The sequence below is a fragment of the Lepus europaeus genome, chromosome 12, assembly GCF_033115175.1.
Source record: "Lepus europaeus isolate LE1 chromosome 12, mLepTim1.pri, whole genome shotgun sequence".
NCBI lineage: Eukaryota > Metazoa > Chordata > Mammalia > Lagomorpha > Leporidae > Lepus > Lepus europaeus.
The window spans coordinates 77,353,589-77,380,473 of NC_084838.1; the positions used below are offsets into that span (position 1 = coordinate 77,353,589).

Consider the following 26,885-nt stretch of genomic DNA (forward strand, 5'->3'; position numbering starts at 1 on the left):
ATTTTTGAGCCTTGTAGGTATTTGATGTAACTTTAAGATAGAAAGCTCTTTGAGCCTGTCTTGTGATTAGTAACTCTCAGCAGAGACTTTGTTTTACAGTTTTTAAGCCATCCTTTAGACAGACAGTTTTCCTTTATGGTGATGATGATAAAGTTGTTTTAGTTTAGCCCTTATACTGAAGGAATAGCCCGGGGTGGTTTGCTGTTAGACTGTCTACCCTTGGCAGCTCTGGGCTTTGCTACAGTCCTTCTACCATCAGATAATGAAAAGTGAATCCCCAGAGTCACCTGGTTGGGCAGATGTACTCAAGGTGAAAGTCACTCTGGGTTTCCACCTCCATTAAGGATTTTGGCCAGAAGTCCTTACTTTCATGATAATTCATACAAATATTTATGAAGGTATTTTGTTCTGTTATTTGCAATTGTTTACAGCAGCAGTATCAATAAAGGCTCTTTGTTAGTCATTCTGCTGGAAATAAAAGTTTAATAGTATTTTCAAGTCCTAAAATCTTACTGTTTAAAGTGTTCTGAGTCAATATAATTATTTTTACAATATTTACAAATTATCATTGTCATTTAGCCATTGGATACCAATAATTTATCTTTCTACCACATGCTGCTGATTTCCAGTGAAGAAGATGGATGAATAGATGGGAGGTGTGGAGCAGTAGTACTTCTAAAAGCAAGAAATAAGTAAATACCCTTCTTTCAGATTCTATTTTGCTTTATGTTCCTTTATAGCCGTGTGATAGAGTTCCTTCTGAATTCAAAGTGGACTACTTAGTGAGGAAGCCGTGGGCTACCTGTATGGGCAAGTTTTGTTTCCTGGAGGTGCTTTTGCAAGAATTAGTTTTCATTCATATATTTTCCAAGTAGTGGATGTTTTAAGGTATACACCAACACTTTTTGAATTGCAGTCAGCCATGTGATTGAAGAATAGTGTAATGATTAAAGAATAAATAACTCCAGATATGTGACTCCTCTGGTAGTGTTTTGAAATTAGCATTGACTTTTTTTAGATTTAACAATTTAAATAATTTTAATTGTTAAATAGTAAATGACATGTAGTCATTTAAGGTATTATTACTAATAAAATGTCAAGATTCCTTCTTGGGAGAGGCCAAATATCAAAAGGGAAAAAAGAAACCTACAGTAATCTTATCTGGCATCTTTGGTGCAAGAGAATTTGGGGAAATTTTATTTCTAACTTAACGTATGTATTGTGACTATAAAAATTTTTATTTTTTATTTTTAATTAGGTTCAGGGCTTCTGGAAATCTTGTAATCACTCGTGAGATTGATGTGGCAAAAAATCAATCCTTTTGGTTCATCAACAAAAAATCTACAACCCAAAAAATAGTAGAAGAGCAAGTTGCAGCCTTGAATATTCAAGTGGGCAATCTTTGCCAGTTCCTACCTCAGGTATGATTGAAATAAGATGGGAAAAATATGTATATAGTTTTTTTAATGCTATAAAAGAGTATAATTATAATGCTATATAAAATATAAATACTAGTCAAGGGATATGGTTACTATCTAAGTTAAACACAACAACCCTCTTTGAAAAAACATAATGCATATTTTTATCTGAAAGGCAAACAGAAAGAGCGAGCTCCTATCTGCTTATTCACTCCACAGATGCCCAAAGGGCTAGGTGGCCGAGTCATAGCCAGTAATAGGGAACTCAGTCCAGGTAGCCCACATGAGTGCCACTGACTTGCTGCTTGGGCCATCACTGCTGCTTGCCAGGGTTTGCTTTAGCAGGAAGCTGAAAACAGGAGCCACAGCTGAGTTTTGAACCCAGGTACACCCATGTGGAATGTTGTCTTAAATACCAGGCCAAGTGCCTGCTGCTGAACTTGGCACTCTTAAAATATACTTACTAAATTTGTAGTAATCCAGAAAATTCTAATTAAGAGTCTTTAAAATTGTGTTATTTTCCATTATAGAGAGTGGCTTGGATAATTATGTGTTTCCATCTATAAACACTTAAAATTTTGTTATTAGGTTTTTAACTAATGTATTTGCATAAAATACTGATACACTAAAATTTGCAATCTATACATGAGCTTTCTAAAATTGTGTGTTCTACTTTGTTAATTAAAAACAAAAAATCTTGAAAATACATTTAAAATGATAGGTCAGAGACCTTTAAAATGTCTTTGAATACTTCTATTAACTACATTATAGTTTTTCTCTAGAAACAAAATAATGACTTGATTAAATATATTCTAATTAAATAAAAGTATAAAGCTTGGTAGTATTGCAAGAGTAGAAGTTTGAAATTACTTTTTTTATTTAAAAAACTTCAAATGCTCAGTCTGTTGTGTGATAGTGTTCATTTCAATCCAGGGTGTGTGTTATTTTTTCTTGTATTCCAAAACTATTTATTATGTGTATATATACATTTCAACCTATAAATATTTACATAGATAAATTTTAAAGTAAAAATATGACAGTTTATATACTTGATTTATATGAAGAGTGACATCTCAGTTTTTTTAAATGAGTATATGATCATGAGTGAAATAACATTTAAAGATATTTATAAGTAATAACAGTTGCTGATACTAATTTTTATGCTCTAGGACAAAGTTGGAGAATTTGCTAAACTCAGCAAAATTGAACTCCTTGAAGCTACTGAGAAGTCAATTGGTCCTCCAGAAATGCACAGGTATCACTGTGAGCTCAAAAACTTCAGAGAAAAAGAAAAACAACTAGAGGTATTTATAAATATGTAATTTATTTCTCTTGTCACTTATTACTTTTTATGTTTCAAATGTGGAAAAGTAATCGTTCCATACATTGATAATATTCATGTTTGTGATTTTTTTTCACCCAGGATTGTAACATCATTTACAGTGACAAAAATGTGAGATAAATGAATTTTAGTAAATGTATGTTATCAGTTGAATTTTTAAAAAGCCAATAATAGTATGATTTTCCTCTCACATGTTGTTCATTCATTGATTAAATCTACTAAACACCTTGTGCCAGGCACTGTGTAAGGCTTTGGAAAAAACAACATGTGTGGCTAATTCTCTGTTTTGCTAGTTTTCTCATGGAAGTTTTTCTGTGGCGTGAGAGGAACTATACATTTAGTTAATAGTGTTAAATTTTTTATTTTCACCTTTAATAAACATACATATATACAAATACATACACATGTGTCCTCTTATAGAATACCATTTGTAAAGATTTTATTTTTGTGGATCTTTTTCTATGTCCCAGCAACTGAAATGAATTCAGCAAATCTTTATGATAAGGAATATGATAAACAGATGCCTTCTCTTAAGTGTAAATAGTTATACTTGACAATTTCTATTATTATTGTTGTGATTATTATTATTATACTTCCTCTGGGTCAGTGACCAAAGAAGTTGTTTGGAGCTCTTTATAATTTTATTTTATGCCACTTCTGATGCTCTGATTCTTTTACCCTTCCCTACATCCAATAATCTAACACTCCCACTTGAAACACTTACCTAAACTACCTACCATCTTCTGAAAGAAAACCAGCATGCATCTGTAGTTCTGAGGACATGTTTGTATTTGCTGATTCACATTGTAAAGGCTGTGCATTTTAGCTTTTCTTTATCTCATTTCTAAGTCCTTACTTCAGAGGTGGTTATTACATTATGACACTTCTTTTCATTTGTGTACTACTTGCACAGTTATATTGAGCTTTTACCCATGTTAAGTGATTTGCTTCTGCCCTGGGAGTGGATGGGGCACATACCTTTTACCTTTAGTCAAGAGGAGTCCTAGCTCAAATGTGATAGGCATCCTCACAGTCACATGACTGATAATACATTATAATGCCTAGCCTACAACCTGGGTGTGCATGTGACTTCTACTCAGTCCTTAAGAACCCTAGTGGCGTTCTTTATTGTGAAGTTTTACTGGCATTGATGATTTGACCAGTTGTCTTTCTCTTCAGTTAAACTAATGACTCACCAAATATTGACTTTAGACATCTTGCAAAGAGAAGACTGAGTATCTAGAGAAGATGATTCAGAGGAATGAAAGATACAAACAAGATGTGGAAAGATTTTATGAACGAAAGCGCCATTTAGATTTAATTGAGATGCTTGAAGCAAAACGGCCCTGGGTGGTAAGTATTAAATTATTAGAGGTGAAGATAGGTACTTTTTTTAAGAGGCATAGTGATTACAAAGATTGCACAAATTACTACGTAATGAAATTAGGTGCCTTGGTATTGGTATTGGTATTGGTATTGGTATTGGTATTGGTATTGATATTGATATTGATATTGGTGCTTCCTCCTGGTCTCCCATGCGGGTGCAGGGCCCAAGCACTTGGGCCATCCTCCACTGCCTTCCCGGGCCACAGCAGACAGCTAGACTAGAAGAGGAGCAACCGGGACAGAATCCGGCGTCCAAACTGGGACTAGAACCCGGGGTGCTGGTGCCGCAGGCAGAGGATTAACCAAGTGAGCCGCGGTGCTGGCCTAAATGCGTTACTTTGTAATAGGTGGAACAAAATAAGAACATTTATGATTAATTGTTCCGAAGTTAAATGGGAATAATTGTCATTAGATTTTAAAACTAGTGGTAGGGCCAGCGCTTGTGGCATAGCAGGTAAAAGCGCAGGCATCCCATTTGGGTGCTGGTTTATGTTCTGGCTATTCCGCTTCTGATGCATCTCCATGCTAATTTGACCCTGGGAAAGCAGTGTCAGATGGCTCATGTACTTGGGTCCCTGCACCAGTGTGGGAGATCTGGAAGAAGCTCCGGCTCTTGGCTTTGACCTGGCCCAGTGCTAGCTGTTACAGCCATCTTGGGGAGCGAACCAGCAGATGGAAGATCTCTCTCGGTTTCTCCCTGTCTCCCTCCTTCCCTCCCTCCCTCTCTCTCTCTCTCTGTCTCTGTCTCTCTCTGTCTCTCTAACTATGCCTTTCAAATATATAAAGGAATCTTTAAAAAAGAAAAAGAAAAATAACTGTGTGGCTACCTTCATGGCATTCTCACCTCCTTTCTCCTCTTTACTCTATTATACATATTATTTTCTTAACTGTTCTTCATTCTGTTCATTTTCATATGTTATGTTACTGCTGCACTTACTTTTGACCAGTTTTTTACTTCAAAGGCAAGAGTGACAGAGAGGGAATGGGATTCAAAGATCTTCCATTAGCTGGTTCACTTCCAAAATGGTTCTGACAGCCAGGGCTGGACCAGGCCTAAGCCAGAAGCCAGGAACTCCTCCAGTCTCCCATGTGGATGGCAGGGACTCAAGTACGTAAGCCATCGTCTGCTGCTTCCACATTAGCAGAGAGTTGAATCAAAAGCAGAGTAGCTGGGGCTCAAGATGTTGGCATTGTGAGTGCTGGCTTAACCTGTTGGGCCACTACCGCTTAGTTTTGTTTACCTTGGATTTTGTGATGTGACAAGAATCATTTCCACTCAGCTAGCTATACCCTTTTTGTTTTCCTTTTGTTCTGTATTTTTTTTTCAATTTTGCCTTTTATTACTGAGTTTCTTTTTTCTTTTTTTTTAAAGATTTTATTTATTTATTTGAAAGTCAGAGTTACACAGAGAGTGGAGAGGCAGAGAGAGAGAGAGAGAGGTCTTCCATCTCTGATTCACTCCCCAATTGGCCGCAAAGCCTGGAGCTGAGCCGATGAGAAGCCAGGAGCTTCTTCCAGGTCTCCCTCGTGAGTGCAGGGACCCAAAGACTTGGGCCATCTTTTACTGCTTGGGCCATCTTCTACTGCTTTTTCAGCCCATAGCAGAGAGCTGGATTGCAAGTGGAGCAGCCAGGTGTCGAACTGGCGCCCCTATGGGATGCTGGCGCTTAAGGCCAGGGCATTAACCTGATGCGCCACAGCACCGGCCCCTATTTCTGAGTTTCTTATGCTCCTTTAAACATCCCTATATCCTTTCTTTACTGAGATATTAGAAGAAAATCTAATTTTAATAGCAATTAGGATGTAATTTTCAGAAGCAAACCGAAGTAGGAAGGTCTGGTCTAGTGATAGAGATAAATGCTGTTGTTGGTATTTACTGTTTCAGAAGCTTCTACTGAGGATAAATTTTATACCAATTATCCTGTCAGTCTTACCATTTGGTTTATGCCTCTACCTTGATTTTAGTATATGTGTTAAGTTTTATTTAATTATTTGCAAGGAATATGAAAATGTTCGTCAGGAGTATGAAGAAGTGAAACAAGCTCGTGATCGAGTGAAGGAAGAAGTCAGAAAACTTAAAGAAGGGCAAATTCCTATGACACGTCGAATGGAAGAAATTGAAAAGCAGCGTCATGTTTTGGAGGCTCAAATCAAAGAAAAGGTACTTTTATGGCTCAATTTTGGATTATCTGAATTTTATTTTAGCAAATATAAAAATATTTAACAGATCTTTCAAAATATTTTCTGAGGCTTCCTTGTAGTTTTTATTCTTAAATTCATTAACTAACTTAAGGTTTTTAACTATTGCTGTAGGGCTCAAGGACCTAATGTTGGAGGATTGCTACTTTATAGAAATTCCAAGATGCCAAAAGAGAAAAATGAAATGGGATTGTTTTAATTACAAGTGTAGTCAGTATTATTCCTAAAAATATGCTCTGAGTGCTTTTATAAATTTATTACCTCTGCTTTGCAATTACACACCCTTTGGAGGAGGATGCTACCGAATGTCTGATATTTTTCAGAATAGATAATATAGTAGAGTATTTCTTATGTTTTCAAAGCTTAATTTAAAAAAATGATCATGGCTTTTAATCTTTAAGGGGCTTTGATTTGGGGTTGAATGCTCTTTTGAAAACGTCTTAAATCCTTGTTTCAGGGACACAGTAGTGTCCACTCATCTGTGAAGGAGGAATTCTATGACCTGGATGCTTGAAACCGTGGGGTGTAGTAAGCCCCGTGTACTCTGTTTTTCACTTGAAAGAAGCACTTTACTACTTCTCTGTGGCATATGTGAAGTGTTAGCAACACAACTTTTTTTTTTTTTTTTTTAAGATTTATTTATTTGAAAGTGTTACAGAGAGAGGTAGAGAGAGAGAGAGAGAGAGAGGTCTTCCATCTGCTGGTTCACTCCCCAGATGGCCACAACGGCCAGAGCTGTGCTGATCCAAAGCCAGGAACTTCTTCCAGGTCTCTTCCAGGTCTCCCATGCGGGTTCAAGGCTCAAGGACTTGGGCCATCTTCTACTGTTTTCCCAGGCCATAGCAGAGAGCTGGATCGGAAGAAGAGCAGCCGGGACTAGAACTGGCACCCATATGGGATGCCAGCACTTCAGGCCAGGGCATTAATCCGCTGCATCACAGCGCTGGCCCCAAGCATCACAACTTTTATACTTTGGTGCTGTTATTAATTGCAGCAAGGATTCCTTGAACATAAGCACTGCCATCATCAGTCTGATGACCAAGCCAGCTACAGCATGAGTATGCTAGGCAAAGGAAGCGCAATTTTGCCTTGCTATTCATGACAGCATGCACTTTAAAACTTACTTTGTCTGGAATGTTTTTTAATTTATATTTCAAAAATATTTATTTATTTGAGAGGCAGGGTTACAGAGAGAGAGGAAGAGGCACACACACACAGACTGCATCTTCTGGTTTATCCCCCAAATGGATATAATGCCTGGGGCTGGGCCATACCAAAGCCAGGAGCCTGAAACTCCTTCCGGGTCTCCCACATGAGTGGCAGGGGCTCAAGCACTTGGGACATCTTTCTCTGCTTTCCCAGGTGTATTATCAGGGAGATGGATCTGAAATAGAGCAGTTGGGACTCAAACCAGCACTCCTATGGGGTATTGGCTCAACGTGCTGCACCAGAACACCAGCCCCAACTTCTGGAGTTTTCCAGGTGGTATTTATGGACAGTGGTTGACCTCAGGCAACTGAAATCACAAAAAGTAAAACCACAGATAAGGGGTGACTGCAGAAATGCATTGTAAGCAACTACAGTTTTGTTTCCACAGATGTCATGATATTAACACCTACCTAAGAACTTTTGATATAAATTGATCAGTTTTCTTAAATTAATAGAGTACTTTGTAATTAGACCAATGGAATTCATGTTACATGAAGGTTCATTTTATGAAGCCAGAAAACCATTTTCACTGTATTCATGATACATCTGGCCACTGTGCTCAGTGATTGTAAAGGGAGGATTTCAACCTGGCATTGTTATTAGAAAAAAAATTAGTATAAAACTTGATTTCCTTTACTGGAAGATCATATCATTGTATATTGCAAACTTTGTAGTATTTTCTTTATAGTCATCTTGTCTTTCTCTTTTTTTTTTTAATTGTATTTTATTCTCATGAAATGCTACTGTGAGTTGTTGCTAATTTTAAGATTTCTAATTGGTGAGGACCATTCAATATACAAATATGAGTAATGTAAATTTCTTAGAAAAGCAGTTATATGGAACTCTAGCAGAGGAAAGGAGTTAGTAGTTTTTACTTCGCTGCTATCATGTTGCAAAAGCACCACTGTATCTTAATTTGAAAGATTAATCATTAAACAGGTGAGGATTTGGGGACTTGATTGAATCTGATTTTTAGAAATGAATTACTGTTGATCACTTTAAATGTTAGCAAAAGAGGGGATAATGGATACTATCTAGGCAAGCCCCCTCATTTAATAGTTAAGAATACTAAATTTCAGAGGTAACAAAGGATGTAGTTTTCAGCCATTTTCTAGTTAACAGTGGTTGGTTGTAGATAAATTATGTATTTGTAATATCTTTTTCTGATTCTTGAGTTTTCTGTTACTGCTAAACTATTACTTGTATATTAAGGGGGAAAAAGTATATAGTGAGTGCCAAATCACTAATTTAAACCTTTTGTTTTGCTTGTCCCTAATGGAAGCATGGCTGTTAAGGTATTGTCTGATGTTGATGAGCCTGTTTTGTTTATGTGAAAGTGTAGTAGCCTAAAATATTTTGTAATTGTTTTTCTGAGGAAGTGATTACTGATTGTAAAATATCAATTTTATACCAGACTATGTTTAAAAAATTTATTGGCACTCACAGCCACGCAACAGGTCAAAATGGTTAACTTTAGTTAGTGTTCATGCTATTCTTGTCCCTTTTGTTACTTCTGTTCCAGCAGAATGCATTTTCCAACTCTTGTATGTAGGTTTTTTTTTTTTTTTTTTTTTTTTTTTTTTTTTTTTTTTTTTTTTTAACATTCTAGTCAGGGAGATGATGAGTGTTAATAGGGCATAGGTTTTGGGTTCGCAAAGATCTATGTTTTAAATCCCTGCTCTCCCATTTAGTAGCTGCCTGGTCTTGAGCAAGTTATTTAATCTCATTGAGCTTTTCTCTCCTTTTTAGTAAGATAAGGATGATAGTAGTGATTTTCATCTTACAAATTAGTCTTTATTATGTAAGACATCTTTACTTACCCATCCTTAGCGTTTAGCTTATAATCGCTCAGTAAATACTAGTTTCCCTTTATAGGAAAAAAGAATTAGCTCCTTGACTGGGGATCCACTGCAGGTTCAGTAATTTACCAGTAGGACTCACAGCTAAGATTTATTACATCAAAAAGTTACCAAGCAGAATCAGTAAGGGGGAGATGTGCATAGGACAAAGACCTGAGGAAGCCAGGCACACGCATGCAGAGGTGCTTTCCCAGGGAAGTCACACAGATTGTGAATTCCTCCACCATCAAATTGTTGCACCACTTCTGCTGTGCTGTCATTACACAGGGTTTTCATGGGGATTGAGCATCTGTGCATTCTGACAGCACAAACTAAAATTCCAGACTCTGGGAAGGAAACCAAGTGTTCAGATTCAGTCACATTGGTTATACAAGCAGGTATCGTGAGCCACTCCTTTAAGATAGGAAATGTTGAAAACATTCCCAAAATCCAGTTTCCCAGAAGACAGCCAAGGCCCAGCCTTGGAAGGTAGCCTTTCTAAGAAGAGGACTCTCAAGCCTGCAGTGTTAATTCTTTTCTATACAGCTGTGTTCTATACTATGTTTGGATTACGTATTTTATGTTTTATTGATGTGTGATATGTGTTAAAATCTGTATTAGAACCCCATATTTGAAATAAGACCTGATTTTGGATATTAGAAGTTTTTTTTTTTTTTTATTTTAAAGCTTTACATGTGGGTATCTTGTTCCCTTTGAGCCTCGTTTTCTTTGGGTATAGAAAAGCAGTAATATCTCTCTTTTTTTTTTTTTTTTGACAGGCAGAGTGGACAGTGAGAGAGAGAGAGACAGAGAGAAAGGTCTTCCTTTTTGCCGTTGTTTCACCCTCCAATGGCCGCCGCGGTAGCGCACTGCGGCCGGCACACCGCGCTGTTCCGATGGCAGGAGCCAGGTGCTTCTCCTGGTCTCCCATGGGGTGCAGAGCCCAAACACTTGGGCTATCCTCCACTGCACTCCCTGGCCACAGCAGAGAGCTGGCCTGGAAGAGGGGCAACCGGGACAGGATCGGTGCCCCGACCGGGACTAGAACCCGGTGTGCCGGCGCCGCAAGGCGGAGGATTAGCCTGTTGAGCCACGGCGCCGGCCGCAGTAATATCTCTTGACAGTCCTGTAGTACTGTATTCAGGATCATATAAAATAACATGGGAAAATAAATTTGAGCAAATAAACGTACACATGCATATTACGGTAAACCATTTTTAAATACCAGTAAGATAGCTGTAGGTATTTTTTATAATTATGAATTTGGTTGAAATAAATTATGGAAAAATAAAACAGTTATGTTGTGCATTAATTTACATAACAGTATTTAAATGGATAAGGCCGTCTAACTGACTGTTTTACTAATTTTTCTCTCTCTGCTTCAATCTTACAGGCAACAGATATTAAGGAAACATCTCAAAAATGTAAACAAAAGCAAGATATCATAGAAAGGAAAGATAAACATGTAAGATTTCAAACTGAAATTTTTATAAAATTTATTTATCCTAACTTTTGTTTTTAGGTCTGGATTATGGGACAGATTCTTATTTGGGAATTTTTAAAGATCCTCTGCTATATAATTGTTTACCTTCATTTTTGAGGGAAACTACAATTTGAAAGTATAGTACTTGCACAGAGGACATTTGGAGAAAAATTTCTCAAAACTGCTAAAAAATATACATTGTGATCTTTGTAGCTGAGTGGTGATGGGTTTTTTAATAAGATAGTAGTGGATTTAGTTATTTTAATGGCTGATATTAAATTCTAGGGCCTTTATTCTTGTCATAGATTTTTTAAAACACAAGTTAGACCTTTCATCCCAAGAAATTCGTCTAGAAAATGCGTGTGTACTTTTATGCTTGACAGAAATTGAGTTCACACTTAAACTATGAACCTTTTCATCTTGAACACAATGTTATTGATCTATTTGATGTAATCTTGATTTATAGCTCTACTGTCTAGAAATAAAGACAGTTAAATGATAAAACTTTAGCTTACTGCAGGTAGTTTATTGATAAAGGAAATCTTGTTAAATTTAGATTTTAGTCTGTACTTATCAGAGTTTAACACTTAAGGCTGGGGATGGACTTTTTGTTTCAACAGAGGAACTTCAGAAAACACCCGTGTGATAAAAGATTGTCAAGATTTCAATGGGTCATGTCTCTGTTCCTTTACTGTTTCCTCAGCTTTGTCTTGTAACTCCTGAATTGAATTTCGACATTGTTGTAGTTATTAATTTCCAAAAAACATTTCCTTGTTTTCTAATTATTACTGATATGTAGTGTTCTATTGGTTTTTTTTTTTTTTTTTTTTTTTTTGAGGGTTTTTATTTAATGAATACAAATTTCATGTGTACTTCTTTTAGGGATATATTGTTTCTTCCTCCCATTCCTGCCTACCCATCCCCACTCCCATCCCACCTCCTACTCCCTCTCCCATTCCTTTTCCATTAAGATTCATTTTTAACTGACTGTATATACAGAAGACCAACTCTATACTAAGTAGAGATTTCAACTATTTGCACCCACACAGACACACAAAGTATAAAGTACAGTTTGAAGACAAGTTTTACTGTTAATTCTTATAGTACACCTCATTAAGGACAGAGGTCCAACATGGGGAGCAAGTGCACAGTGACTCCTGTTGTTGATTTAACAGCTGACACTTATTTATGACATCAGTGATCACCCGAGGCTCTTGACATGAGCTGCCAAGACTATGGAAGCCTTTTGAGTCCACAAACTGTCGGTTTTTAGACAGGGCTGTATGCAACATGGAAGTTCTCTCCTCCCTTCAGAGAAAAGTACATTCTCCTTTGATGGCCCCTTCTTTCCACTGGGATCTCACTCACAGAGAACTTTCATGCAGAACGTTTTTGCTTCTATGTCTTGGCTTTCCATGCCTGGAATGCTCTCATTGTATTTTCAGTCATATCCAAATGCCTTAGGGGCTGATTGTGAGGTCAAAGTGCTATTTAGGGTGTTTGTCATTCTATGAGTCTGCTGTGTGGACTGTTTCCCATGTTGGAACTTTCTTTCCTTTATAATTCTATCTACTGTTATTACCAGGCACTTGGTTTTATTTATGTGATTCCGTTGACTTACCGTTCTATCTATATGATCAATTCCATGCTTAATATGTTATCACTTTATCACATAAGATGGGATTAGTGCCACCCAGCTAAATGGGATTTGGAGTCCCATGGCAAGTTTTTAGCTTCACCCTTTGGGGTAGGTCTGTGGGAATGTGTGCTGACCTGTACAGCTCCTCCCTCTCTGATTCCCACTCTTTTTTTTTTAATTTTTTTTTCTTTTTTTCTTTTCTTTTTTTTTTTTACAGGCAGAGTGGATAGTGAGAGAGAGAGAGAGAGACAGAAAGGTCTTCCTTTTTGCTGTTGGTTCACCCTCCAACGGCCACTGCGGCTGGCGCATCGCGCTGATCCGAAGCCAGGAGCCAGGTGCTTCTCCTGGTCTCCCATGCGGGTGCAGGGCCCAAGCACTTGGGCCATCCTCCACTGCCTTCCCGGGCCATAGCAGAGAGCTGGCCTGGAAGAGGGGCAACCGGGATAGAATCCGGCACCCCAACCGGGACTAGAACCCGGTGTGCCGGTGCCGCAAGGCGGAGGATTAGCCTGTTAAGCCACGGCGCCGGCCCCCCACTCTTATTTTTAACTGGGCTCTATTTTCAATTGACTTAATATATCTATGATTAATTCTATGTTAAGCAAGGAGTTCAACCAATAGTAATAAGTAGTGAAAAAAAAAAGAGTAAAAATAAATAAGTAAATAAAATGAAATAATAAACTGTTCCTGGATAGTCAAGACAAGGGCAATTCAAGACAAGGGCAATTCAAAAACATTGTTTTTCATAGTGTCAGTTTCACTTCTACAGGTTTTCTTTTAGGTGCTTTGTTAGTTGTCACAGATCAGGGAGAACATACGATATTTTTCCCTTTGGGACTGGCTTATTTCAGTAAGTATGATATTTTCCAGATTCATGCATTTAGCTGTAAATGATTGGATTACATTTTTTTAACTCCTGTGTAGAATTCCATAGAGTGCATATCCCACAATTTCTTTCTCCAGTCTTCCCTTGATGGGCATTTAGGTTGATTCCATGTCTTGGCTATTGTGAATTGAACTGCAGTAGACATAGAGGTACAGATGACTCTTATTTGCTGATTTCATTTCCTTTGGGTAAATTCCTAGGAGTGGGATGGCTGTGCTGTGTGATAGGACTAGATTCAGATTTCTGGGGTTTTTCCAAACTGTCTTCCATCATGGCTTTACCAGTTTGCATTCCCACCAACAGTGGATTAGGGTACCTTTTTCCCCACATCCTTACCAGCATTTGTTGTTTGTTTATTTCTGTATGAAAGCCATTTTAACTGGGGTGATGTGAAACCTCATTGTGGTATTGATTTGCATCTCCCTGATGGCTAGTGATCCTGAGCATTTTTCATGTGTCTGTAGGCCATTTGGATTTCTTTTTTTGAAAAATGTCTATTTAAGTCCTTTACCCACTTCTTGACTGGGTTGTTTACTAGTGTTGAGTTTTTTGATCACTTTATATATTCTGGTTATTAATCTTTTATCAGTTGCATGGTTTGCAAATAATCTCTCCCGTTCTGTTGGTTTCTTTACTTTCCTGACTGTTTCTTTTGTTGTACAGAAGCTTCTCAGTTTGATGTAGTCTCATTTATTAATCTTGGTTTTTACTGCCTGTGTCTCTGGGTTTTTTCCAGGAACTCTGTGCCTAGGCCGATGCCTTATAGGGTTTCCCCAATGCTCTCTAGTAATTTGATGGTATTAGGTCGTAGATTTAGGTCTTTAATCCATTTTAAATGGGTTTTTGTGTAAGGTGTAAGGTAGGGGTCTTCTTCATACTTCTGCATTTGGAAATCCAGTTTTCCCAGCACCATTTGTTGAATAGACTGTCCTTGCTCCAGGGAATGGTTTTAGCTCCTTGGTCGAATAGAAGTTGGTTGTAGATGGTTGGGTTGATTTCTAGTCTGTTTCACTGGTCTATCCATCTGTTTTTGTACCAGTACCAGGCTGTTTTGATTATAACTGCCTTGTAGTATGTCTTGAAATCTGGTATTGTTATGCTTCTGGCTTTATTTTTGTTGTATAAGATTGCCTTAGCTATCTGAGGCCTCTTGTATTTCCAAATGAATTTCAGCATCATTTTTTCTAGATCTGAGAAGAATTTCTTTGGTATTTTGATTGGTATTGCATTGAATCTGTAAATTATTTTTGGAAGAATGGACATTTTAATGATATTGATTGTTTCGGTCCATGAACATGGAAGTTTTTTCCCTTTTTTTATGTTCTTCTATTTCTTTCTTTAGAGTTTTATAATTCTCGTCATAGAGATCTTTGACCTTCCTTGTTAAATTTATTCCAAGATATTTAATTTTTTTGTAGCTATTGTGAATGGCATTGATCTTAGAAGTTCTTTATCAGCCATGGCATTATCTGTGTATAAAAAGGCTGTTCTTTTTTGCATGTTGATTTTATATCCTGCTATTTTACCAAACTCTTTTATGAGTTCTAGTAGTTTCCTAGTGGAGTCTTTTTGTTCCCATATATATATGTATATAATCATATCATCTGCAAATAAGGATAGTTTGATTTTATCCTTACCAATCTGAATCCCTTTGATTTCTTTTTCTTGCCTGATGGCTCTGGTTAAAAACTTCCGGATCTATATTGAATAGCAATGGAGATATTAGGCATCCTTGTCTGGTTCCAGATCTCAGTTTTTCCCCATTTAATAGGATGCTGGCCATGAGTTTGTCATAAATTGCCTGAATTATGTTGAGGAATGTTCCTTCTAGACTGAATTTGCTTAGAGTTTTCATCATTAAGGAGTGTTGTATTTTATCAAATGCTTTCTCTGCATCTATTTGAGATAATCATATGGTTTTTGTGTCTTTGATTTGTTAATGTGATGTATCACATTGATTTGCGAATGTTGAACCATCTCTGCATACCAGGGATAAATCCCACTTGGTCTGGGTCACTGATCTTCCTGATTTGTTGCCGAATGCGATTGGCCAGAATTTTGTTGAGGAATTTTGTGTCTGTGTTCATAAGGGAAATTGGTCTAGTTTTCTTTCTCTGTTGCATCTTTTCCAGATTTAGGGTTTAAGGTGATGCTGGCTTCAGAAAGGCATTTGGGAGGATTCGCTCCCTTTGAATTGTTTTAAATAGTTTGAGAAGAATTGAAGTTAGTTCTTCTTTAAATGTTCGGTAGAATTCAGCAGTGAAGCCATCCGGTCCTGGGCTTTTTTTTTGTTTGGAGGGCCTTTATTACTGACTCAATTTCTGTCTCAGTTATGGGTTTGTTTATGTTTTCTATGTCTTCATGGCTCAGGTAGGTAGGTTGTGTGTGTCCAGGAATCTATCCATTTCTTCTAGGTTTCCAAGTTTGTTGTTATATAGCTGTTTGTAGTAATTTCTGATGATTTTTTTTTTTTTGTGGTGTCTGTTGTTACATTTCCTTTTTCATCTCTAATTTTATTGATTTGGGTCTTCTCTCTCCTTTTTTTGGTTAGTTGGGCCAATGGTATGTCAGTTGTGTTTATTTTTTCAAAAAGCAGCTCTTTTTGGTGATCATTTGTATTGTTTTTATTCAGTTTTTGTTGATTTCTTCTCTAATTTTAATTAATTTCTTTTCTTCTATTAGTTTTGGGTTTGGTTTGCTGTTAGATCCTTGAGATGCATTGATAGCTCATTTATTTGGTGCCTTTACAATTTCTTGATGTAGGCACTTATTGCTGTAAACTTTCCTCTTAACCCTGCTTTTGCTGTGTCCCCTAAGTTTTGATTTGTTGTGTTGTCATCTTCATTTGTTTCAAGAAAGTTTTTATTTCTGTTTTGATTTCTTCTGTGGCCCACTGTTCATTCAGGAGCATGTTGTTCCATCTCCATGTGTTTGCATATGCTCTAGAGATCCCTGAGTTGCTGATTGCTGGCTTCATTCCATTGTGGTCTGAGAAGATACATGGTATGATTTTGATTTTTTTTAAATTTGCTAAGACTTGCCTTATGGCCTAGTATGTAGTGAATCCTAGAGAAAGTTCCATGCACTGCTGAGAAGAATGTGTATTCTGCAACTGTAGGATGAAAAGTTCTGTAGATATCTGTTAGGTCCATTTGGTCTGTAGTGTTGATTAAATCTGCTGTTTCCTTGTTGATTTTCTATCTGGTTGATCTGTCCATTGCTGAAAGTGGATTTTTTTTTAACTTTTATTTAATAAATATTAATTTCCAAAGTACAGCTTATGAATTACAATGGCTCCCCCCCCCATAACTTCCCTCCTACCCGCAACTCTCCCATCTCCCGCTCCCTCTTCCCTTCCATTTGCATCAAGATTCATTTTCAATTATCTTTATATACAGAAGAACAATTTAGTATATATTAAGTAAAGATTTCAATAGTTTGCACCCACACAAAAACACAAAGTGTAAAATACTGTTTGAGTACTAGTTATAGCATTAATTCACATTGTACAACACATTATGGACAGAGATCCTACATGAGGAGTAAATGCACAGTGACTGCTGTTGTTGACCTAACAAATTGACACTCTTGTGTATGGCGTCAGTAATCACCCTAGGCTCTTGTCATGAGTTGCCAAGGCTTTGGAAGCCTTTTGAGTTCGCCGGCTCCGATCTTATTTAGACAAGGTCATAGTCAAAGTGGAAGTTCTCTCCTCCCTTCAGAGAAAAGTACCTTCTTCTTTGATGGCCCATTCTGAAAGTAGATTATTGGAGTCTACGTCTCCCTTTAAATCTCTTAACCTTTCTTTTAAACTGTCAGGTGCCCTGTAATAAGGTGCATATACATTTAAAATAGTTACATCTTCCTGTTGAATTGAGCCCTTAATTGTTACATAGTGCTCTTCTTTGTCTCTTTTAACAGTTTTTGTGTTAAAAGTATCTTGTCTGATATTAAGATGGCTACACCAGCTCTGTTTTGGTTTCTGTTGGCATGGAATATCTTTTTATATCTTTTCACTTTCAGTCTGCATGCATCTTTGTTGGTAGATGTGTTTCTTGTAGGCAGAAAATAGGTTTTTTTTTTTTTTTTTAATCCATTCAGCAAGTCTGTGCCTTTTAACTGGGGAGTTGAGGCCATTTACATTCAGTGTGACTACTGATAAGTAATGACTTTGCCCCACCATTTTTTCAAAGATATTCCTAATTTATACTTTGAATTTCCTTTGATCTTTTACTGAGAGATTTTCTTTCTTTACCATCTTTCATATTGATACTCATGTTTCTGTATTTTTGTGTGCAGCACATCCTTAAGCATCTTTTGCAGGGCTGGATGGGTGGTGACAAATTCTTTCAATTTCTGTTTGTTATGGAAGATCTTTATTTCACCTTCATTCACAAATGAGAACTTTTCAGGGTATAATATTCTGGGATGACAGTTTTTTTTCTCTTAGGACTTGGACTATATCTTGCCATTCTTTGCAAGCCTGCAGGGTTTCTGGTAAGTCTGCCATGAGTCTAATTGGAGATCTCCTGAAAGTAATCTTACACTTCTCTTGCACATTTTAGAATCTTCTCTTTATGTTTCACTGTGGTGAATTTGATTACAGTGTGTTGTGGCAAGGATCTTTTCTGGTTATGTTTATTGGGAGTCCTGTGTGCTTCCTGTACTTGGATGTCCCTTTCTTTCTCCAAACCTGGGAAGTTTTCTGCTAAATATTTCACTAAAAAGGCCTTCTAATCCTTTCTCTTTCTCCATGCCTTCAGGAACTCCTAGAAACCGAATGGTGTGTTTGTTGTTGTTGTTGTTGTTTTTTTTTTTTTTTTTTTTTTTTTTTTTTTTTTTTTTTTAGTATCCTATAGATTCCTGTCTTATAAGTCCAATATTCTCTCTCTGCCTTACTGATTTCTGTTTTTAAGGCTCTCCATTGCATGTTTTATTTGTTCTATTGAATTCTTCATTTCATTTTGATTTCTCTTTAAGATCTCAATTTCATGGGAGAAATTTTCTTTCACGTCCTGCACAGATTTCAGTACTTTGTGTGTTCCCTTTGTTTACTTCTGTGTAATCTTATGATCAATTTTTTGAGTTCCATTTCTTCTATCTCATCATCTTCACAATCTAGTATTGAAGTGTCATGCTCTTTTGGGAGCATCATTTTGTCTTCCTTATTCTTGTTTCTTGGATTGGTGCATTTGTTTTGCATTTGTGGAGATACCTGTTGGTTTCTTCTTCTTCTTCTTCTTGGCTGTGGCAGCTTTTATCATTCTACCATGACTCTGTAGATAAGTGGGATGTCTGCTTTCACTGAATCTCTAGAGGCTTTTAGTGGGCGTGGCCACAGAGGTCTATTCAGTTTTCCATGGTTAAGGGCATGCCTAAGGTGACACACCCAGGTTTGGCGTGGTAAATATCTTTTTTTTTTTTAATCAGAAGGGAAGTATATTCTGTTCAGCTGAGTTCTCCTCAATGGAGATCAGTGCCTGAGCGCTAGCCCCAGTGGGTATAATATTCATCTGCTCTGTCCCAAGGACCACGCAAAGTAGTTGTCAGTGTAAGTTCAGATTCCCCAACAATGTCTTTCACCAGGTAATCAGGAACCCCCAAGCTTGTGGCATCCTCCACTGAGACTGCTCAAAGTCCGAGCCACACCATGATTCCCCCCACACACCCTCAGTTTTTTTTTTCCACAGTTCTGTTTCAGAAGCTTCACACTTTGTAAGCTCCTAGCCCCCTGTTATTTCTCCCCACCAGAGTCAGGAGTCTCCACTCAGCTGATTGCTGGGCTCAGACACTAGCTGGCGCAGTTGTTACAAATGTCCAAAATGGTGCCTACTCTATCGGCTTGTCACAGTATACCTTTGTAAAGTGATCGGAGAGAGAAAAACATGTCAGTCCCATCCTTTTTTTTTTTTTCTCCTCTAGTTTGGCTGCTACACTTTCCCCCACAGGTCTTCAAGCCTGATTCCTCTTAGGTTCTTCCTGGTGCATAGGTTCTTGGCTGTTGGGAGTCCCAAACTGTGGGAGCCTACACCCTCCACATAGGTCCACTGTGTCCCTTTAATTTTGGTAGAGTTTCCTTTGCCATTCTTTTCCCTAACTCTTCCCTGAGACTACAGTATCTGCACATTTTTAAAACTATCTTCTCCTGGGCTAGTTTAGTAAGCTCTGTCCCTACTCCGCCATCTTTGAACCTCTCCCCAGAAGTATGTTAATTTTAACTATTCTGTTAACTGATTATGAAACAAAGACATAAGCTGAAGAGAGTTAAGGGATCAGTAAAGGATTGAGATAGAGGGGAAAGGCATGAACTCATCTCAGAATGAGAGCACACATTGATTAGAGAAGTGTACTAGATTTGTCTGATAGATAGTTTTGAGTGTCCACTTAAACGTTGGCCAAAAAGTTTAAAGTGAAACCCGTTTTTGAGAGTTTGTCCTGTTAGTTCAGTTGTTTAGAAGGCATATCGTTAGATTTAATTAGGACTGGACTTTCTCCTAGCTATTGTGATGTGGGAATGGGGGCATTAAGAGGTATTTGCAGAAGGGGTAGTTATAGTATAGGGAGGATGATGGATTGTGAAAAAGTAGTGGGATCACCGGATTTTAGGACCCTGCAGGATCAAGGGATGATTAGAATAGGAATATGAGTGAGTGAAAGAGGAGGAAAGAAGTGATCCAGGCATAGGGTATGGAAGTACCAAGTTTTAGAGATGGTGATTTTTGGTGATTTATGTGATCTAGAGTATAACCCTCCAACTAGAAGAGAAGATGCCTTACGAGAACTTAAGAAAAAGACTGAAGAAGGAACAAGGAGGCCAGAGAGTAAGATTGATCTTTTTTTTTTTTTTTTTTTTTTTTTTTTTTTTTTTTTTTTTTTTTTTTTTATTTTTGACAGGCAGAGTGGACAGTGAGAGAGAGAGAGACAGAGAGAAAGGTCTTCCTTTGCCGTTGGTTCACCCTCTATTGATCTTTTGTGAGAGACAGTGAATCAGGTGCTGACATAATCAGTGAATGAACAGGGCAGAGGGGGATCTTGGGGAAGGTAGTCAGCATAGCAACAAGGGTGGTGAAGTCTGATTCCATGTTCTTCAGAGGAGCTGAATTGGAGCTCACTTAAAAGAGGAAGGAATACAGTGGTGGTGTGGACACTGTCCTCACCTTTGTGTCTTAAAATGGGCTATGGCAAGAAAAGGTCACCACTTGAGAGGTCCCTAAGGAGAAGTGTCATCCAGAGATAGTCAAATTTCAGTTAGCAAAAAAAAAAAAAAAAAAAGAATGTTTCATAGATTGAAGATAAGTAGTAGTGTACTGATGGATTCCTAGAGGAAGACTGGTGCTCTAAGAGGGTAGGCTTACTGTGCTTGAGCTAGTCGTGAACACTAGAGTGATTTGGCACAGTAGTTTCTTGGATAAAGGTGACAAACAAATTAAAGAGTTCAGGAAGCTTGGGTGGAAAGTTAGGGACCATTGGGCTGCTTTGCAAGTTTTCAGATCAGTGTCAGAGAACAACCTCTTGCTGCAACTTTGCTTTGGCAGCCTAGTGATTTTCAGTATCTTGGTAGTCTGTGAGGGAGTACAAAGCTTATATGCTGTATATATTATGTGAAATTTCTTACTCCTTTTTCATGGATTTGGACTTCATCATGTTCTTAATGCTTCTTAATTATTTACTTATCTTCTGTGACATGCCTATATATTCTTCCAAGTATCTACCTAAGCACTGTGGCTGCTGTCAACCTCCTTCCTTTAGGACCTTTGAATGTTGCTAATTTTTCATGACAGATAAGTATCTTAATTTTTTCTAACTTATTTTCTCTTCTCTATGCTTGATATAAGAGAAAAGATTTTGGCTTAAATTCAGTTCATTATCTTGATACTACCAAAGCTGGATCTTTAGAAAGGAGTAATTGATACCACTCCGGATTTCCAACATAAGGAATAGGGTGAAACAGGACATGATGCAGGTGTTAAGCTTTCATTTTACAAGGAGATAGAGGGTAATGAGAAACTGCCGTCAGTGTACTTTAAGTGATACCATTCATCAAAAAATGTGTTCTTTAGACAGACACAGATAGGCATTAAAATATAAGAGTTTAAGGATACGAAGATTATAAGTGATTTTCACTGGTTTATGAGTGTGTGCTTTCTCTATTTTTTTGTAATGAATTATTTTATGACTTTCATAACCGGGAAGGGAATTTGGAAAGAAGACCAGCTAATAAACAGATTATATAATGTGTTTATCTTTTAATACGAATTTCTGGTTGTAAAATGTAAATTGGGTGTGAAAATATATATTTGTGTGGATGTATATCTTAAAAATCTTAATTCTGTTTTAGGTAGACTCATTTAGATTAAAATTCTTCTAACATCAGGTGGCAAATTAGATAGCTGGCTTTTTAAAAGTTTTTTTATCTTACATATAAGTCAAGAAATGTGAGCATATAGATACATGATTAAACTCTCATGATATTAAGTTGAAATGCTGATGCAGGATAATTTTATTGAAAGGAAATAGTTTATTTCAGCCTAAAATTAGTAATGATGTCATCATCATTTCTATTATTTATTGAAACTATTGTGTATTTTACCACATGGATTTTAATTTCAGTATTAAGGCATGTAGTATGTACTTCCTCTAAATATTTAGAAATATGTTTAGCCTTATAAAGTCTTGTTTATTCAAATAATGAGTACTAATTATATGCTAAGCACTACTCTAGGTATTTGAGGTATATTAATAACTAAGTAGAATAAATATACAGTCTGGTAAGATTATCTGATAATCTTCTAGTCTTAATTCCAGCCAGGTACCTTTTTGTAAGAAAAATACCCCATATTCTAAGATTTGTTTTTATTTGTGAAACTGTATTACTATGTAATACTTATAAACCAGGCAGAAAAAAAGCAGTCTTAAGTACTAATGTACTTTTGTTTTACTAGATTGAGGAACTTCAGCAGGCTTTAATAGTAAAACAAAACGAAGAGCATGACCGACAGAGGAGAATAAGTAATACTCGCAAAATGATAGAGGATTTGCAAAATGAACTGAAGACCGCTGAAAATTGTGAAAATCTTCAGCCCCAGATTGATGCCATTACAAATGATCTTAGGCGAGTTCAAGATGAAAAGGCATTATGTGAAGGCGAGATCATTGATAAGCGAAGAGAGAGGGAAACTCTAGAAAAGGAGAAAAAGAGTAAGTTTTTTTAAAGTCAGAGTGAAGTGTTTGTAAAATGGAGAATTTTCTTGGTGGGCTCTCCTCTTCTGATCATCATTTCTTTAAACTGTTCAGGTATTGTTGAGGAAACAGCTCAATTCTAACTCTGTAACCTTAATTGCCAGTATCCTCTGTGTATCAGCTACTGGCTGACCATTGTCTAATTTCAGAGTCAGGCAATTGATTTAATTTCTCTCATTGTGCTGAGGTTTGTTTTCTGTACAGAGTTGTGCACTCCTACTCATATCAGGCTTAAGCTATTTGTTCATAGCCATCATATTCTTTTCTACAGATAGATTATATATAAATAGTGCTTTAGCGTTATTTGGATAGAGGTCTTATGTTCTGTCTGATAAATAATATATGCCAGATATGAATTTCAGCAGAACCTAGTTGTATGTGTTTATCAAAGTATAGTACATGTGTATGTTTTTTAAAAGGAGAAGTAGTGGGTTTTTTAAAAAGGGGGTGGTTATAACCCCTTTCCTACCTCCAGACCCTCTCAAGAGTAACTCCCTGCAACTCTGCTAGCAGTTTTCTGTAATAGTCCTTCCTTATATGTATGTATATATATTATATATAAATTATATATGTATATTAATCGGTATTCCACTATAGGTTGGTTAATTAATTTGAGACATCATCTTTTGGTGTTTAATCACTCTGGATGAATATTTCAGCTTATAACTTTTTTTCCTATTATAATTTCTCAAATGTGATTATTATATTATTGATTTGGATGGAGGTTATGTGGTACAGTGGTTAGGACACTGCTTAGAATGCCCATATCATGTATCAGAGTGCTTGGGTTTGAGTCCTGGCTCTGCTTTTGATTCCTGGCTTTGCTTTCAGTTCCAGCTTCTTACTAATGAATTCCCTGGAAGGTAGCCAGTGATGGCTCAAGTAGGTGAGTTCCTGTCCTTCGTGTGGGAGATCTGAATTGAGTTCCAGGTTCCTGGCTTGAACTTAGCCAAACCCTGGCTGTTGTGGCATTTAGAAAGTGAACCAGTGAATGGAAGACCCGATCTCTGTTTCTCTATGACTTTCAAGTAATATGAAAGTAAATTTTTAAAGGTTCATTATTATTAGAGTATGTTCATATCTTTTCTTTATTGTCACCTAACAGTTGTCAATATTGCTTGACTGCATACTTCATCAGCTGAAAATACTAGTCTTCGTATCGTTGCTTTTCTTTTTCTTCCCATATCATATTTTTAATTCTCTCATCTGTACTCTGATTTTTGTATTTTCAAGACTAAAAACAAATTCTACTGGGAATCATAACTAATTTTTGTACGCCCTGCTTATGAGTTAATTATGGAAGTTGAGAAACACTAAATATTTTTTTAATTAATTAATTTATTTGAAAGGCAGTTACAGAGAGGCAGAGAGAAAGGGAGAAAGAGAGGTCTTCCATCCACTGGTTCACTCTTCAGATGGCTGCAATGGCTGGAGCTGTGCGAATCCAGAGCCAGGAGCTTCCTCCAGATCTCCCATGCAGGTACAGGGGCCCATGGACTTGGGCCATCCTCCACTGCTTTCCCAGGCCACAGCAGAGAGCTAGATTGGAAGTGGTTATAACAATGAAACTTGGTCGCAGCTAAGCCAAATATTACATTATGATTAAATTTTCCTTTTGTTGATCATTTTTAAGGGTTTTAATTTAGCTTTTTAAAAAAATAGTGTTTGCTTTCTTTTATCTTCAAATTGAATAAAGAAATTATCAGAAATTATCAGACATTTTCTTGACTTCTGGTCTTCTGTTCACCTTGTATCTAAGCTGGATATTGTCAAGAAATCATATGTGATTTTTCGTTCTTTCTCTTTTTTGGAGAGACCTATTTCTGAATTCTGTGACTTTATTACATTATATACTTATTTTGTTACAGTATATCTTCAGATAACATGCTAAGAAGTGGTATTTTATAGGTAATTTCCTAGTCTTTGTATCCCTCAGAATATCTTTATGGTCAGTTCTTCTCAGTTTTGTGTGTATACCTTCAGGTTGAAAATAATTTTTCTGTTAGAATTTTGAAGGCCTGTTGCCACTGTCTTCTGATAGGAAAACTAGTATTTCTTCTTTTAATATTTACTTATTTGAGAAGGAGGTGGGGAGGGAGAAAGAAAGAAGGGGAGAAAGAGAGAGAGAGCAAGAGAGCGAGTGAGCTTCCCGAAATGGCCAGAATGACAAGTCTGGGCCATGCCCAAGCTAAGAGCCACAAACTCTATATAGATCTTTTGTAAACTTGGGACATCTTCTACTACTTCCCAGGTTCATTAGCAGAAAGCTGTATCCAAAACAGAGTATTCTAGTAAGGGATGCCAGGGTTGCAAGCAGTGGCTTAACCTGCTATGCCTCAACACTGGCCCCTCTCATTCTTTTTTAGGTTAACTGGTTTATATTTTTTATAGCTTCAAGATCCTCTTTTAACTCAGGTGTTGGAAAATTCTAAGGTGATTTTTCCAGGCCAGGTCTTTTCCTCTCTGCAGAGTACTTGTGGAGTAATCTTTATAACCTTTAGATCTAGGATATTTTTTAGAATTAATAGATTATTTCACTAATTAAGGTCTTCAAAGAAACGCTGTTTTGTTTTCTAATTTTAGATGTGGATGATCATATTGTACGTTTTGATAATCTTATGAATCAAAAGGAAGATAAGCTGAGACAGAGATACCGTGACACCTATGATGCTGTTTTATGGCTAAGAAATAACAGAGACAAATTTAAGCAAAGAGTCTGTGAGCCCATCATGCTCACGGTAAGAAATTTTATTTTATTCATCTTGATAGTGTTGCTTAGTTTTACTGTTTGTAATCATTGTAGATTTTAATCTTTTTAATACCCTGGTTTTCTGTTACCAGACTTGCAGCATCTGGCACACTGCCGATTCTATACATGAGCTTTTTAAAGGGCCCCGATTACTGAGGGCAATAATTTATCATAAAACGTGTGAGCTCTTTTGGAGAAAGATGTAGGAGACTGATGTTTTATGGAAGAGTTATGTATAAAATCAGCTTGATTACTAAGTTCTTCCTGATACTTTCCACCCTTAGGTTATAGAAGGAATTATATTAAAACCTGACTGAAGAGGTGAAAACTTCTATGAATAAATATGTTGATAAGGGATATGTGATAGAATAGAAAAATCACCTGCTACCATAAACCATCTAATGAAGATTTTGAGAATGAAATCAGTGGTTTGTTGACATCATACAGTATTTGTTAGCTCTTTCTTATTGATAACAGTAATTCATCAAGAAAAGTTAAAACTGTATTTAGTAAATCAGTTAATGAGTGTGACCATTTATTTACTAGGATGATTTCCATCTAAACTATTTAAAATAAGTTTATCTAAATAAAGGAGTGAAAAAATGAAAAACACCATTCTTTGGTAATGAAATGCAGATATATAAGCTTAAAGCTTATCCCAAAATGATTTAATGATTATTTTTGCTAGATAATTTTTTTTCTTTTGAAAATAATTCATGCAGGATTCATGAAAAGCTCTTATTTTTTGTAACTTCATGTTTGTGATATGCTTTATTAAAAATAATTTTACAGTTTTTGTCTTTTATTATATTAGTAAAAGGGATATACATTGTATATTCTCTCTTACTCAGTTGTGTACTGTTTGAATATTCTTGCCATATCAAGAAGAAAATTTGTTTTGGATGTAGACATTGTTTTTGATTAGTCTGATAAGGATTGAAAGAAAATATTTTTTAAATACCATAACTCAGTGTAAGTTACAACACGAAGGTAATCGTGAACAGATATTTACTAATATGCTGACCTCAAAATGCTTCAGAGCTTCATTTTATTTGTCATGTGTTATTTGACTTCCTAATAGTGGCCTGTCATTGAGTCAGATAACTGACTCAGTGTCATTGAATCTTTGAGATAAAGAGGTATACTCTATTAGCCTTCTTAGAATAACCCTTTGCCTTTCCTATCACTTCCCTCCCTCCATATGTCCCCCTACCCATTCAAGGCCTAGTTGAAGTGCTGCCACCTCCATAGGCAAATTAGTAATATGCAAACTTAAAATTTCAATATATAAATTGTCAGTTAGCCAACTGTGTCCATGATTTGTTTCTAACAGTTCTAATCCAGAATGGGAGAAATGTGCAAAGATGTATTTATATATGTACTCCTCATAGTAGTGTTTATAATAGCAAAGTGATAGGGCAAAAGAAGATAATTTACAGAAATGCTTATTGGTTAAGTAAATTCTAATAAGTAAATTATAATAAAACACTATGCAG

At 36.6% G+C, this 26,885-nt stretch overlaps 1 protein-coding gene across 4 annotated transcripts in view; it reads left to right on the plus strand.

Moving 5' to 3' along the window:
- Window positions 1-26,885, plus strand: part of SMC5 (structural maintenance of chromosomes 5) — a 119,092-nt gene that overhangs the window by 37,027 nt on the left and 55,180 nt on the right. For all 4 annotated transcript variants that reach the window (XM_062208394.1, XM_062208395.1, XM_062208396.1 and 1 more), the window contains exons 4-10: window positions 1,259-1,421; window positions 2,588-2,722; window positions 3,973-4,113; window positions 6,146-6,307; window positions 10,786-10,857; window positions 22,343-22,598; window positions 25,224-25,378. In XM_062208394.1, coding sequence (XP_062064378.1) covers window positions 1,259-1,421; window positions 2,588-2,722; window positions 3,973-4,113; window positions 6,146-6,307; window positions 10,786-10,857; window positions 22,343-22,598; window positions 25,224-25,378 — 1,084 coding nt within the window. The remainder of the gene's footprint in view (window positions 1-1,258; window positions 1,422-2,587; window positions 2,723-3,972; window positions 4,114-6,145; window positions 6,308-10,785; window positions 10,858-22,342; window positions 22,599-25,223; window positions 25,379-26,885) is intronic.